We start from the raw sequence: 14,264 nt of genomic DNA, 5'->3' as shown, positions 1-14,264 counted from the left end.
TCTATGCCATTAAAGCCCCACAGGGTCATTTTTTTCCACAAATCTTTATTTGTCTTTCTGTTGAAAACAATGGCTTTCTTTATTTACAAAAAAGGTAGAATAGCTGAATAATACATAGGGGGGCCTGAGTCTGGAGGCTTTGGTGGGTAATATATATGTTTCTACTTAATTTCCAGGTTGTAAAATAGCCTCTGTGATTTAATGGAGCAGAGTTTATCACATGCTCGGGTCACACGGCATCCCAGATAATGAGAAGCAGAGGTTTTGTCAAAAGGAGAGGGGGTGAAAGGAAGACATATCTAGTCTTTTTTAGCTCCTTGGGTAGAACATGGCATATTTGGAGGTCCGGAAGCCCAGCAGGTCCCTCATCTCATTGCGAAACTTGGAGAGGTCTTGGCGCAGGTCATTCAGATTTTCCACCGTGGCCTGGTCTGTGCTCTGCATCTTCTGCCGTGTGGAGGTCAAGTAGCGGTGAACCAGACAGCACATTATCTTCTGGTAGTTCTCATCATGCTTCTGCTTCAGGTTCTTCCATTCCTGGATGGAAAAGGCAGCGAAGGAATTCAGATCGATGACAAGATATTGCACAAAGCACAGATGGGCTTCCAGAGTTTATTGTAAGCCTACAATTCATTTTTCATACCTTGAGACTGTTCTGTCTCTTCACCTTGCCCTTCGAAGTGTGCGAACAGATCCACTTGCTCATGCTGGTCACCAGGTAGCAGACAGTCTTTGGGGAGGGGAGAATATTGAACGGCGGAGGCAGGGTACACTTGTCGTCAAAGTAGCTAAGCCACAGTTTGGCCCTGGCAAACTTCCACTCCTTATCCTCGTGATTCTACAGAAGCCCAAAAGCCAACGAGAACATTGAGAACTCAGGAATGTGAGAATCAACTTTCACACACAGAGAGGAATCTTGAAAATGCTAAACCTGGACAATGAGTTGTTTTACTTAGCGTAATCAAAATCAAACCTTTGCTCAAAGGAAGGAGAAAATGTACAGGGTTCCAAAGAAGAAAAAAAAAAACAATTTAACATCTGTGTAACATTTCAGGGTGAATTAGAGAAAACTAAAAAAAATCTAATCTTAACAGTAAATGAAAACAGTTGCATTTTTCAGTCCAGAGTTGAACTCAAATTACCCTTGACAGAGCTGAGAAACAAAGTTTTTCCTTGCCAAACGTTGTTTATACTTACAGCAATTTGTCTGAAGCTTTTGTGGAGCATGGCCACCAGCAGCTTGGTCAGCACAATAACCACCACAATGTTGTAGGTGCCTATGATCATGGCACCCACAAAAGAGCGCAGTTCTTCTGTGTAGCTGATGCGGGTGACGAAGAGGGCAACATGTGCCAGGGAGAAGATGTACCAGAACAGGGCGTAGCAGGTCCCCATAAACCTGTTAAATGGATGAAGATGATAGAAGTGAGTGGGCATTTAGGGAACATGTCTGTCATGCATTTCACAATATTAACCAAAAAAAATGATATTCTAATGATGTCTGATTTGAGAGTTAAATCATGAAACAGAAAAACTTTTATGACTTTTTCAGCTGTATTTATACAGCCGCATATATATAAAATCTCTAACATCTCTCAACAAGCTTTCTGAACATTTATCATTGCCGTCATCGCTGTCCACAATGACAGACTGAGGTTGGCCCTTACGTGTGGAATGCATCATTGCTCTGTTGCTGGCAGAATATGCCCTCACAGTCCATGGGTGGATTCTTGTCTGGGTCTTTCTGGTCCTTTCCGTAAAGCTGGGTGAGTCCAATGGTGAAAGAGAACAACACCAGCAGGAAGAGGCCCAAAAACTTTCCAAACTCCTGCAGCATCTGACCCATGGAGATCTGGGGGGAATGATTATTTGTTAATCCTGTGCAGCTTTATCTGATATAATTAAGTAGACATAAATCATTTTTTTCCTGTTTTTCATAGTCCGTTTTCTGCCAGCAATCCCAGTAATCCTAATTAAATTGGGGTGAGATCTGGCACCAGACATGAACTTTGTCAGAGCCTAGTTATTGTTTTATCTCTAGTACATTTAGAGTTTGCTACAGTTTATTTTAGCAGAACTAGGGCCTAGACCTTTACACCATTATTTCTTTCCAAATCTTTCAAACTTTAGCAAGGTAGCTATATTTCTTTCTTCGAGTGGGATGTTTTGGTACTCAACATTTATACCGTGTAAGCAAACTTTCCACCACTTGTAGCTAGTTTTTTTCTCCCATGTTCTTGTTTAGCAGTGATCCCCTGAGAACGTGGAAAAAGCAACATATTCTGGCAGCTGTAGTGCTCTCACCTTACCTGAGGGAAGACAAACACAGACTAAGCCAAAAACAGGGCCAGAAGACAGAGAAAGTCTTCTCAGACCATTGGAAACAGACTATTTATAGACCTGAGTGGCTTATCTGTTTACTAGGACCTAGAGATGCTCAAACAAGGTCAGAACATACTCGCCCTTGCAAAACACAAACACACACACAGTGTCCAGTGTGAGAGATGACCACTTTCCTTACACCTCAAGGTGAATGGCGGCCTGGGTGTTTGCACTGAAACCGAGGCAGCTTGTTTGAGGAGAAGGGCTAGTCTATTAGGGCAATTCATTCTCTTGTCATGTCTACATCCCCCGGTGTATTCGTCTGCCACTTTGTACACATCTGATTTAGGAGCTGAGGGTGTTCTCAGCTTGCCCAGCCTGACAGGTAGCCTAACTTAGTTACTGAACAAATAGAGCATGAATGCAGCAGGTCAGGAGCTCTTAACCTTGACTGTAGGGGGGGTATTTTAAGGTCCCTTAAAAGCATCTATTTACACACAAACAAACACGTTCTTCTAAATAACCAAATAAAGCATATACTACGTTTGCCAATATAGAATACAGTACTGTTTTGGCTTTGTTTGTATGTAAGACACTATTATATAATTATGCACATTAGCATTTTATTCTAACAAGAAATGAAACAAAGTGTGCACCAATTAATGTCAAAGAACGCCATACCTCCAGTTTTGCTATTTAACTGTTTATTTTCATTTTAATTACGAAACAAAATTCTCTATTAAGCGCTTTTGATAACATTTGTCATTATATAACTGTTCTATAAATACATTGACTTGACTTCCAATTAAATGTTGGGCAAAATGCTTTGTTTACCAAGATGTTCCTGGAACTGTCTTAACACTGTTTCCAGTTTGTTTTAAAGTTTTTCCAGCTGCGAGTCTCTGTGTGCAATGCATTGTGGCACAATGGCATCCAGCGACACCACATTTAGAAATCAAGCAAAGCATTTTACATTTGTACAGTGTGAATGCGCCAAAATAAATGAACTGGGGGCACAACTTGTGTCTTTTTCTCTCAGTCACACTTATACATGCCTCCTGGACTGGGTTGCACCAGCTATGTGTAAGTTCTCTCATAAGTTAGTTAACTTAACATAACTTGAATAGTTTGGATGTAAAGTCATAACTAAGACAAGTGGCCAATCAACAATCAAAGATAATTTTCCATCGCCATGGTTACTGTGCGCCTTAGCTTTCTGGCTGGCATGAGCCACTTGGCTTCGTAGCACATCGTAGTAAGCTTCTTTTTTTTTATGATTACGCCACCTTAGGGGCGTGTGTAACTATTTAGTTGTTACTTAGAGTTAAATTGTAACTCATATCTGTAGTGCAACTGCTTTTATTTTAGTAATTTATAAAAAATAACTTAGTAATAATTTACATTTTAACTAGGCTAAGTTTGAACTTCAGCTGGTGCATCAGTTATGTGGGAGGGTGAGGTTAAGTCTGGGCCATGAGTGAGCTCATTGTATGCACAACTGCTGATAGTACATGCACACAGACACACACTCACACTCTCAGTCACTCTTTCCAACCTCAGTAGGGGGCACTACCCGGCAGAAATATGAGCCGGCCTCTTCAGGAAGGATGGAATCAAAGAAACGTGCATTTCCACAACCCACATATTACTGCCTCACTGTCTGTGTGAGTGTTTGTGTGTGAGCAGGAGCTTGTCTGAGTGCAGCTGAATTGCACGCTCACAAATCACAAGAGTGTGGAAATGTGTGGGTGCGTCTGCATTAGTAGGGAGGCGTGTCGGCTATGTGCGACCATGAACACAGCCACAGCTAATTCCAAAGCTAATAATTTTTCCATCCTGCCAAGCCAGACAGTGATGTCACAGAGCGAGTGAAAAAAAGATGGAAGAGAGGAAAGAAGGGAGAGAGGCAGAAAGATGGGGGAGATTATAGTTTAAAAGCACTCAATAACAACCTACAGGGGTCCCTCAGTGTTTTATAAGTCAACCGCAAACAGCACCTCGGCTTAATGACAGGAAGGCATTCCTACAAATTGACTGACTTCACTGCATACCTTTATGTAATAAAGTCGCACACTGGGGAAATGTGAAATTCTGCAAGCACAAAGTCAGACATTGGCTCGCTTTACAGTCTCTCTCTCTGCCAGCTGGCTGCATGATACACAACATCATGATGCGATAAAAAGGGACACCTATGGCACTGAAATCGTTGAAGAGCCTGAGTAGAAAATATGCAAACCAGATTTTTGGCTTGTCTGGGAGGGTGGAAAAACAATGACATAACAGCACAATTTTTGTTTCCATCAAGTTTTTGATTGTCCACCTGTAAGTTGCTCAGCCTAGAGAGAATAAACCTATGCAGCTGCAGGCAGATATTCATAATTTACACAGATGGTGAATATCGCTCTTCCATCGGAAAAACAAAACAAACAAAGTGGCACAGAGGATGTATTGTACAGTAATTATTTATGAAAGTATTAAACATATTGGCAATAGTTGAATGTTGGGTTACTAATGAGAAAGGGATCTAATAAGATGTGGAAAACACATGTTCACATACACACATTTATGCACACTTGTACTTCTGTGTGATTGTAAACAAATACCGTATGCTAACAAAGGCTGAGAGACCACAGATACTCCTTTTTTTGTCAGACTAAATGACAATGAAATTTTGTGTCTCAGTATTTTGTGTTGCGTAAGAGGCATAATGCAGATCAGAACAACTGTTTTGCTAAATATTTCCATAACCCTTTGACAAAAACAACGTGAATTGTTGATTCTGCAAATAAACAATGTCTGCTAATTCTGAATGACATTGCCAGCTAGGATTTCGGGTCAATCAAGCTGATCCAATTCAGCTTTTCCAGGATTTACAAAGTCAAGCTGTTGCCCATGCATTTTTCAAATTTAATCTACTTAGCAATAAAAATATTTGAAAAGCTGTTTTCTCAGCCCTTAGAGGACTTCAAAATAAGTAATAACATAATAACATAAATCTAAAAAGTAAAGAAAAGTTAAAACGTCAAATGCCACCGACTATAAAGTATGTAATGACTATACTTTTGCCTTTTTGTTACTTAATTCCTATGCAGCCAAACATTTTCTTACGATGGCAATGGATCAGACTTGCTGTATGTGCCAGATTGCGATAGAAATCAATGTAGAATCCAATGAAAATGGGCTGTGGGTGTATAGAGCCAGCTCTTCCAACTTTAAACACGCAGCCTAAACTGAAGTTAGCCTGAGAAATCAATTTTATGTAAATTGAATACAATTCTTATTCATGTAGATGATAGAAATGATGATAGCGGCACGGTAATGCATATGGCAACTAAGCTGCAAAGCTTATGATGTTGTGTTCGGTTTATTATGAGCATATTATCACAGCAGAGCACATTCGTCTGCTGCCTCAGTTCACTGTGCTTATACTTAATGCTTATGATGATGGTTATGATACTGCTGAGCACAGCTGGTGTGATGTTTAGTGTGGGCTTGTCCTTGAGTGTTCACGCTTCGCTGAAAGAGGAAGAGAGTGGGTGGTGTACGTGTGTGTGGTGGGGTTAGAGAGAAATGATAGAAAGGAAGCAGTTTTATAATCATTACATAAGAATTTGGTCATTCTTTTTCTCATCCAAAGTGTTCTACAAAGCCATTGCTGGATACATGATCTCAAATTTCCACAGGGATTACCCTCAAATCTTGTCTGGCTCTACTAATCAAATTTCAAACTCAGTGTTGTCAGTGTTGAGCTACAACCACTTGAAGTGTGTGTCACCAGTGCTTTCTTACCTGTAGCGGCCCCAGTATGGAGCTGGTGGTGTACATGAAGAAGAGTCGCAGGTAACTTAGAACGTTGGCAAAGGCAAACAGGCCCTCAGCCACCAAGATGGGATGGAAGGCATCCCAGTTCTTCCTCTCAATGTCCCCCACGTTCTTGAACTGAAGATCAAGCAAACACATTCAGAAAGACATGACAGCACTGGCACAGTCTAATGTGACTTAAACTTACTCTTGTTGAAGGATAGGCTCACCATGTTAAACCACAAACCAAGCATGGTCTGTGAGTAAAATTAGAAGATTATCACCTCTGTCCACTAAATGTCTTAGCTATTGTATGTATTAGCTTAGCTTAGCATTAAAGACTGGAACAAGGGGGAAACAGTTAGCCTGACTGTAAAGCACATACCCCAGAGTAGAGCCACAACTTGTTGTTTTTACATTTACAGATACAGATTTACAAAAAAAGTCTTTATTCCTGGCTAACCAGTTGGTACCTGTAGCTTTATAGTTAACAGACAGACATCAATATCCATTCTCTGACTATTGAATTCTGGGAAAGAAAGCTCATTCAAAAATGTCAGCTACACATTTAACTATGATATAAATAAAACACAAAATGTTCAAATGATCAATGCAATGTATACGCTGCTTTTAAATGAAATAATTTCTGTCAGCAATGTAAATTAAGGTTACTGCAGCTTCCTTTGCATCTTCAATGTACCTACATAGTCATGGTCCACCCACACAGATGATTTCATTTCTTTTTCCTGGTTAGACCTCTTTCTCAAGACTGTGCGGGCGTGGGTATGTACAGACTGTACCTGCCTGACATCTCCCTCAATCTCCTGTGTCCAGGTGGGAAAAATTATACCTGGAGCTGAACAACTGAAAGCATCTGTGTGGGTGTGTTGGGTACTGAGTGATGAACTACTTATGTTTTACCCAGAGAATGGATATAATAAAATAAATGTAAACTAGTGTAAATGTAAACAGTGTGCGTACCTTGCTATGAGCAACTATCTTGAGGGCAAAGGTGGCTAGGTAAAGGGAATTCATCACGAAGCTCAGCTGGTTCCTAGACTCATCCAGAAAGTCTTCCAGCCCCTCGTACCACAGGCGCTTCACATCCGACCACACCATCCCTACAGGGGAGCAGAAATTCACCATCACCACACACACATATATACACACACCACTGGAAAAAATGCATGTTGCTGTCATCCCCAACGTTTTAAAATCGCTTCCAGATTCAGCAATAAGACATCTATCAGAGGGAGCCAAGGGAAAGAGGAATGTATGAGACACAGAAATCAGAGATTAATGTGCTAAAAAATGTGTCATCTGTGGGATTTAGGGAGGTGTGTAGAATTTAATAAAGATGGGTGTCTGTGTCTTTTTGTGTCCAAGCTGAATGTCATCAATTTTAAATGTACAGTACGGATAATAAAATCAAGACTGAAAGCTTGACTCCAGCTGCAAGTCGAGGCATTCTCATCCTTAATACAGAAATGATTTCATTACATTGAACCCGATTGATCTGTTTTTGTTTTGTTGATCTGTTTCTATGGTTTCAGCATGAAGTACACAGAAATCAGAAGGTTTCATATATGAATTGTTTCTCTGAATTATTTATCTGCCTCTGTCTGTTCTGTCTGGTTAGTAGGATCCTAAGTTCCAATGTAGAAATCAAAGCGTACACACTCTTAGGCATCAAGAGACGCAGACGCATTTTCTGCCACTTCATACTTCTACTCCACTATAATTCAGATTTAAATATTTAGATATACACATATACTTTTTATTTCCCTTCACTTATTTGATAACTTTAGTTACTTTCCAGATTCAGATTAAAAATACAAAATCTATCAATTAATAAATTATGATATTATTATTATTTAGAAAAGACTTAATTGATCAGCAGGTGGAAATTCACAAACTACTCAGCAGTATATAAAGTAATAAAATATATTAAAATTAGACCCATATTTATCAGCAATGCATTGATAATCATAACTGAACAATTAAGTTTTGAATGCAAGACATATATATTTTCTGAAATGGGCCCTTCTGCATTACCTTTCATACTTTAAGTATATTTTGATTCTAATACATTTGCATTGTAAATGTAGGACTCTGCATCTGTGTACTTCTTCCACCAATGTTGAGATGCATTGACTCACACAGTGATATACACACACATGCATGTAGCCCAGCGCACACACACACACACACACTCACAGTCTCAGCATCTGATTTCTCCATTAATGTGAGGCATCTGGCTCAGGGGAATAGCAGGATGGAGAGAACAGGATAAAGATGAGGGGGGGGTAGCATGGGAGAAAGAGAGAACAATAAAGAGCGAAAGGAATGAAAAGCTGCTGTTTGACTTCTGAGTGCTGTCTTCAGACAAGCAGCACATGCAGCAACTGTAATAGCTCCTATTCACATCTTTAGAAATCTCACTCATGTTATCAAACTAATCTTGTGAGTTTTTTCGATGCAGACCCCGGAGCATGAAATCTGCACCGCTGCATCACATCTTGCAGAGAAGCTGTTTTGAAATGAGGCAGGCAAGAAGAAGAAAACTGATGAAGCTTTTAAAATTTATCTTTGATGTTGCTCTTTTGCAGTACTTAAGGAATCTTTCCCTCTCTAGTGGGCTATCTTGGCCCATGGAAAAATCCATTACACTTCTGTCTAATGACTCAACTACTGATCTCACTCCTGCAATATACCAAATAAAGTGCAAATTACCCTACAACCATCTTCATAACATTGAATAATAGAAGTCAATTGCTTCTACATCCTTTTATAACCTGTCAGGTGCAGTTATTGGGATGATTTATCAGCCTTGCGATGAAAGCTGGACCAATGAGCTGTGGTTACGATGCTTTGTGCCTGGTGGAGAGGGGTAGGATGCTGCAGCCATGAGACACATATCTCTGCTGAGAAGGCAGGGCCATTAAAGCGATTGAATGATCATGCTAATGGTTTCTTGGTAGAAAAGGGAGGTAGAGAGGCCCAATCCCCAGAGAGAGACAGGGTCAATTTCTAACTGTCACTATCCAGGCTCATCTGAACTGATACGGCTTGTGCACATGTGTTTGTTCTCGTGCAAATGTATGTTTGCATGTATGTGGGCTAAGGCCAGCGATACCAGCACTCAGATGAGTCACGGGGGAGAAAGAAGAAGCTGCGTTTCCTTTCTATAGAGCTCAATTAGAAGCAGAACTGACAGATTTAATCCAGTCAAGCCAGGCTTTCTGTCGTTTAGTATAGAAACAGCTGTTTGTCATGTTATGCCTGATAGGATTATGGATACAGGATACTGGACTTTAGCCAGACCCTAACAGGAATCTCTCATTTTCACTCCACTATGCAATGTTTTTCTATTAAATTCTGTTTTTTATGATTTAATCTTATTCTATTTTAAGTTCTTTTTTCTCCATTAGGAGATGATTATTCAATTCAATTAAGCACTGAAATTTATTTTACGATCGCTACCTACATGATACCTCCCTACACATAACACACACACACTACTATGTTATTTATTGCTTGAAAAAGTTGAGGTGGTGTAAAAAAGCTGACCTATGATCCAGAGGATGAGCAGATAATCTATCATCTCCAGCGCAGGGCCCATGGTGTTTTTCTTGCCCTCATTGTAGACTAGAGAGTACAGGTTGAGCAGCAGCAGGAAGGTGAAGTAGGAGGCGCTGTGGATGATGAACTTGACAAAGGGCGTGTGGATGATCTGGCCCACACGGGAGCGTGGCACCAGGAGGTAGCAGACGGAAAGCAGCGGCCAAAGCATCGCCACGCTCAGCACTGTAGCCATCTTTAGACAGGTGTGTTTGCGCCGGTAGCTGGCCGTCTCTCCAAACCAGACGGTGTTGAGGAACTGTTGACAGTTGGACTGAGCCACAAACTGTAAGAGAGGCATCAGGAGAGAACGACGTGAAGACCTGGAACTGATTCAGTGGCAAATTCAGTTTTTTTGTCAATCAGTTAAAATTCATTAGCTTATGGTTTTTGGAAAATATGCTTATAAGCTTTCTTACTGAGAGTTAGGTTAGATGAGAATATTAATGCCACTCTCATGTCTCTTGGATGAATATAAAGCTACAGCCAGCAACAGGTTAGCTTAGCTTAGCACAAAGACAGAAAAACTAACCTGTCTGAAGGTAACAAAATCTGCCAGCACATAAGTACTCTGCAATAAAAATCCAACATTAAATATGACTCAGGAATAAGGGAGTATTTCTCTGACGTGCAGTCTTAAGAGGACCCTAATCAGTGTTACTTCTCTAGCAGGAAACAACAGTAAGCCACAAGCTGTACTGTAATATATTAGTCAAACTTTTCACACTGAGCCATCCCAGCTGTAAATCACCCCACAGCTTCAAACTTCAAGCTTTGGTTTGTCTTTGACTGCCGTTGCCTGGAGGAGGCACTTAATGCTGCCAAACTCATATTTCACAAGGACAAGCACATGGTGTGCTGGAGGAGATGAGTCCTACATAATAGTACAGTAAATAGGAGGTCATTAATAACATATATTATTGTTTTCCCTCCACTAATCTGTGAATAGTCACTATATCAAATCGTTTCCTCAGTATTGCAGATTGCTGTCGAGGCTGCCAGAAGTGGCAGACTTTGCCCGTCTAACCTCTTTTTGGTTGTACTTTATGGCAAGCTTAAGTCGACTGAGGTTCATGCGCTCCTCCATTAAGCCTCTCTTGTCAACGTGATCCTCGCTGGATGTGTGGTTGAGAATCACTTCTAGCTCTCGAGAGTTTCGAGCCTGAGCCAGCAGGTCCTTGGCAAACATCTTGCATTGCTTCGCCAGTTCCTCATAGTCATTCCTGGAGTAAGGAAATAAGATACAATCAGACCACATGATAGATTATGATTCTTATCTGTTCCAGGCTGTAAAGGCAAGGGGTTTACAATATCACTGTGTGCCTGTATGTACATATGTCTGTGCCTATGCGTTGTGTTTCTCTGTCTTTATGTGCAAAGAAATTTGATAAACGTGTCCTGACACGACGGATGGACGTGCAGCAGTAGATAGCAATCGTACCTGAACTCCACCTCAACCAGGCTGAGCTCCTTGAGGTCTGTACTCAGCTCAAAGGCCCTGAGGATTGGATCTTCCTCAGTCAGCATGATCAGAGAGGGGCTAGCCAGGCAGCGGTAGATGTCCAGGCGGAACCTGAAGATCAAGGTGGATGAGGAGGTGAAAATGTGGGGAAAGAACAGATGAGAAATCAATCAGCCTTCTACTGCAGCTGTTTCACTTGTACCTGTTTTGACCTCTTATGTTGTTTGCCAGCCAAATTGCAGACTGATTCATTTAGCTTACTGTGTGTGAAGTTACACTGCCCTGCAGAGAGAATGAAAGTGCCCGGCAGAGGAGATCCGCAAAATCTCATCTGCAAGTCTAAGTTAGTATCATAAACCAAGAATCACCACTTCCCAGAGGAAATGCTGTTGGTTTTGCAGCTTCCCCATTAATTAGAGTTCACAGTATTTATGTATTTCAGTGTGAAACCACCACTTTTATGAAAAATTAATATACCAATACTGACAAACCAAATACTGACTCCCGCTAGATAAGTACTGCTTGGAAATAACAGAGAACATTAGGAGTCCTCTGTGAAAAAAAGGGTACTGTAAGCAGTCATGGTACTGTAAAAATGCATATGATACTAAATCATTGCTTTCCAGATGTTTAAGATGACACTTTCAAGCTGATACTATCATCAAAACAAGGTGCTGCAATGTTTCACCTTTCCTGAACACTTCACTTGACAGACCAAATTGATTCATTATTGTTTTTAAGCTCGTACATACCAGGCGGTCAAACAATCCTTATGAATCGTCCTGGAAGGCAGAAGTGATGTTGACTACACCAAGTTATAATAATTCAGTGCAACACCAGTCTTCTGGTTTTGATCAATGGGAGCTTAATGCAGAGATCTGGGGAAAGTCTACCATGTTTATACTAGTAATTTTTTCTAGATTGCTGAAGTGGCCTGTGCTGTACCTGGAATGCCGCAAGCTGTCCTTCTTGTTTTTAGCATTGCAGAGTGTGCACTCGCAGCCTACAGCATGGGGCCGGGGGAGGGAAATGTCCTGTTTCAGCAGCATAGTCAGGATCTCGTAGTTGTTCCTGTGGGCTGCAAGGATGACTGGAGCCACGTCCATAGTGGTGGAATACTCTGGGTTCTGAATCCTCTGCATCAGTTTCTAAAATAAAGTGAAATGTATGGATAAATAAATCTAAAATACCGTGGAGAAATTATAAGAAAAGATCAATTATGTTGGCTTTTGCATTTTTTATGAAAGAGCTGTGATGAGATACTAACAGCAATGGAGGGCTTGGAAGATCGCCTTGGCCTGTGGTTGAGGAGGATGTCGACTGCGCCCACCACCTCGGAGTCTATGGCCACCAACAAGGCATCTGTTGCCTACGCAGAAACATTTTTAAAGCTTTCATATAACCCCAACAGTAACAGTAAGTAGTCTTATGCAGTCATTGTTTTGTCATCTGTGTGTTGTTGTGTGTGTGTGTGTGTGTGTGTGTGTGTGTGTGTGTGTGTGTGTTGTGTGTTCGCTACCTGGCAGCCATGTTCCAGAAGAAGCTGCAGGATGTCTAGATTCTCGTTCTCGATGCTGATGGTGACAGCATCTCGGCCCAGCACGTCTACGCAGTTGATGTTAAGCTCGCCGTGTCGGTTCTCCTCGAGCAGTTTCTTCACCATGTAGTAGTCACCTGAGAAGCATGTCAAAGACAACAGCAGCAGCCACTTTAGGAAATTCTTGCAAGGTCAGATCTATAAAAGCAGTGAAGTATTATCAGCGGATGGCGCCCAACAGACACACACACACAGAGCTTCGGACACGAAGCAAACACTCACAGAGCAGGCTCAGCTCCAGCAGTCCTCTTAACCCTACTCAGTCGTGTATAACAATAACATCTCCCTCAAAGGACAATTTCTGTTGCCGAGCCATGTTTAGAGAGACTTTATATGGTAACAGTTGCTGGCCTGTACACCTAAAACTACCTTGGCCTGTACAATGTTCTTAACTTATCAATGAAACATTCTCCTCCCATGTGATGAGATGCCTCTTTGCTATTTTACGCTGCATCTTGTGCAATTTCCCTTCAGTTCGTCTGCATTAGCTTTCCTTGTTAGGAGCTCTTAAAAGTCGGCGGACCAGGGAGAGAAACTTTCAGAGGGAGCAGACGTTCAACTAAATATATCTTAACCCCCGTGGGCAAATTTCCACAGTGGCCAACATGTAGGCAGCTGTAAAAAAAAAATGTGGACTGTACAGTTTGCTTGCTGCAAAGACCCTGCTGGAAATACATCAAGCTGTTAGTCATGGTGAATTTTACATACAGTACATGCCAGCCAGCTGATATCAGACATAATGCTTCAATAATATCTGATCAATAATGTAAGCCTACAGCAGTCACCTGGTTCCAACATTAACATGAGCTTCTCTAGGATCTTAAACACACCATATTGAGTATAAACAACAATGAATATAAGATTTACTTTGGAAGAGACAAGTAACAACAAACCTTTCTCGCATGCCAACAAGAAGAGCTTCTCATCCAGCGTGGTTTCCTCTTTCACCTCTCTCACGTCTTTCAAGGCCAGAAATTTATCCGGAGAGGAGGCGTCCGTGCCCTGGTACAGAGCTGCCATTACGACGGAGAGCGAGTACGGCCAAACACTGATGTGCATCCCACTAGAAACCAGCGACCATTACACAAGAAAGCCCGTCATATAGGGAGGCATTAGATGAATCCTTTTTTTAGTTTTTTGTTGATGTGTGTCGCAGCGCAGTAGGGGCTTAACGCGTCGTCAGGAGACTAAACCAATTTCATCAAGTGCTGTTATTGCCGTCGCATCTCTGCCGCGTCCGCTTACGCGGTGTTGATGGCTAAAAAAATGACCTGGTTTTGTCTTGTTTCGCATTAAATGGCGTAAACTTCGAATTCATGCATGAGAGTGGCGACTACAGTCCAACAAAACGACGCTGTCACCTCCCGCGGCGTGTTTACGTGCACCATCTTCTCGCATCGCAGGTTCCTGGAGATCTATTTGGTCCTGATGCTGCTGACGAGGCGCCTACTGCGCATGTTT

The 14,264-nt window shown here is 41.5% G+C and overlaps 1 protein-coding gene across 1 annotated transcript; it reads right to left on the bottom strand.

Annotated features, from left to right (window-relative positions):
• Positions 1–25: 25 nt before the first annotated feature.
• On the bottom strand, positions 26–14,264 carry trpc1 (transient receptor potential cation channel, subfamily C, member 1). Its single transcript, XM_051411380.1, has 13 exons — positions 13,697–14,264; positions 12,726–12,880; positions 12,474–12,575; positions 12,152–12,354; positions 11,186–11,317; positions 10,772–10,967; positions 9,694–10,030; positions 7,105–7,244; positions 6,112–6,261; positions 1,668–1,852; positions 1,198–1,399; positions 644–838; positions 26–537 (listed from the first exon to the last, which is right to left on the bottom strand). The coding sequence occupies exons 1-13, from the start codon at positions 13,860–13,862 to the stop codon at positions 310–312; spliced, it is 2,391 nt and encodes a 796-aa protein (XP_051267340.1). The 5' UTR covers positions 13,863–14,264; the 3' UTR covers positions 26–309.

This window comes from Dicentrarchus labrax, unplaced genomic scaffold, assembly GCF_905237075.1.
Source record: "Dicentrarchus labrax unplaced genomic scaffold, dlabrax2021, whole genome shotgun sequence".
In the NCBI taxonomy this organism is placed as follows: Eukaryota; Metazoa; Chordata; class Actinopteri; family Moronidae; genus Dicentrarchus; species Dicentrarchus labrax.
Note: the sequence above shows the minus strand (reverse complement) of the source record. Positions and strands in the feature narration are given on the sequence as shown.

Excerpts from the sequence above, each read along its gene's own strand:
- trpc1 (XM_051411380.1), bottom strand. The coding sequence starts at position 13,862 with ATGCACATCAGTGTTTGGCCGTACTCGCTCTCCGTCGTAATGGCAGCT. Across the intron at positions 12,576-12,725 it reads TTCTGGAACATGGCTGCCAG|GCAACAGATGCCTTGTTGGT; the intron begins GTAGCGAACACA and ends GTTTCTGCGTAG. Across the intron at positions 538-643 it reads AGAGACAGAACAGTCTCAAG|GAATGGAAGAACCTGAAGCA; the intron begins GTATGAAAAATG and ends TTTTCCATCCAG.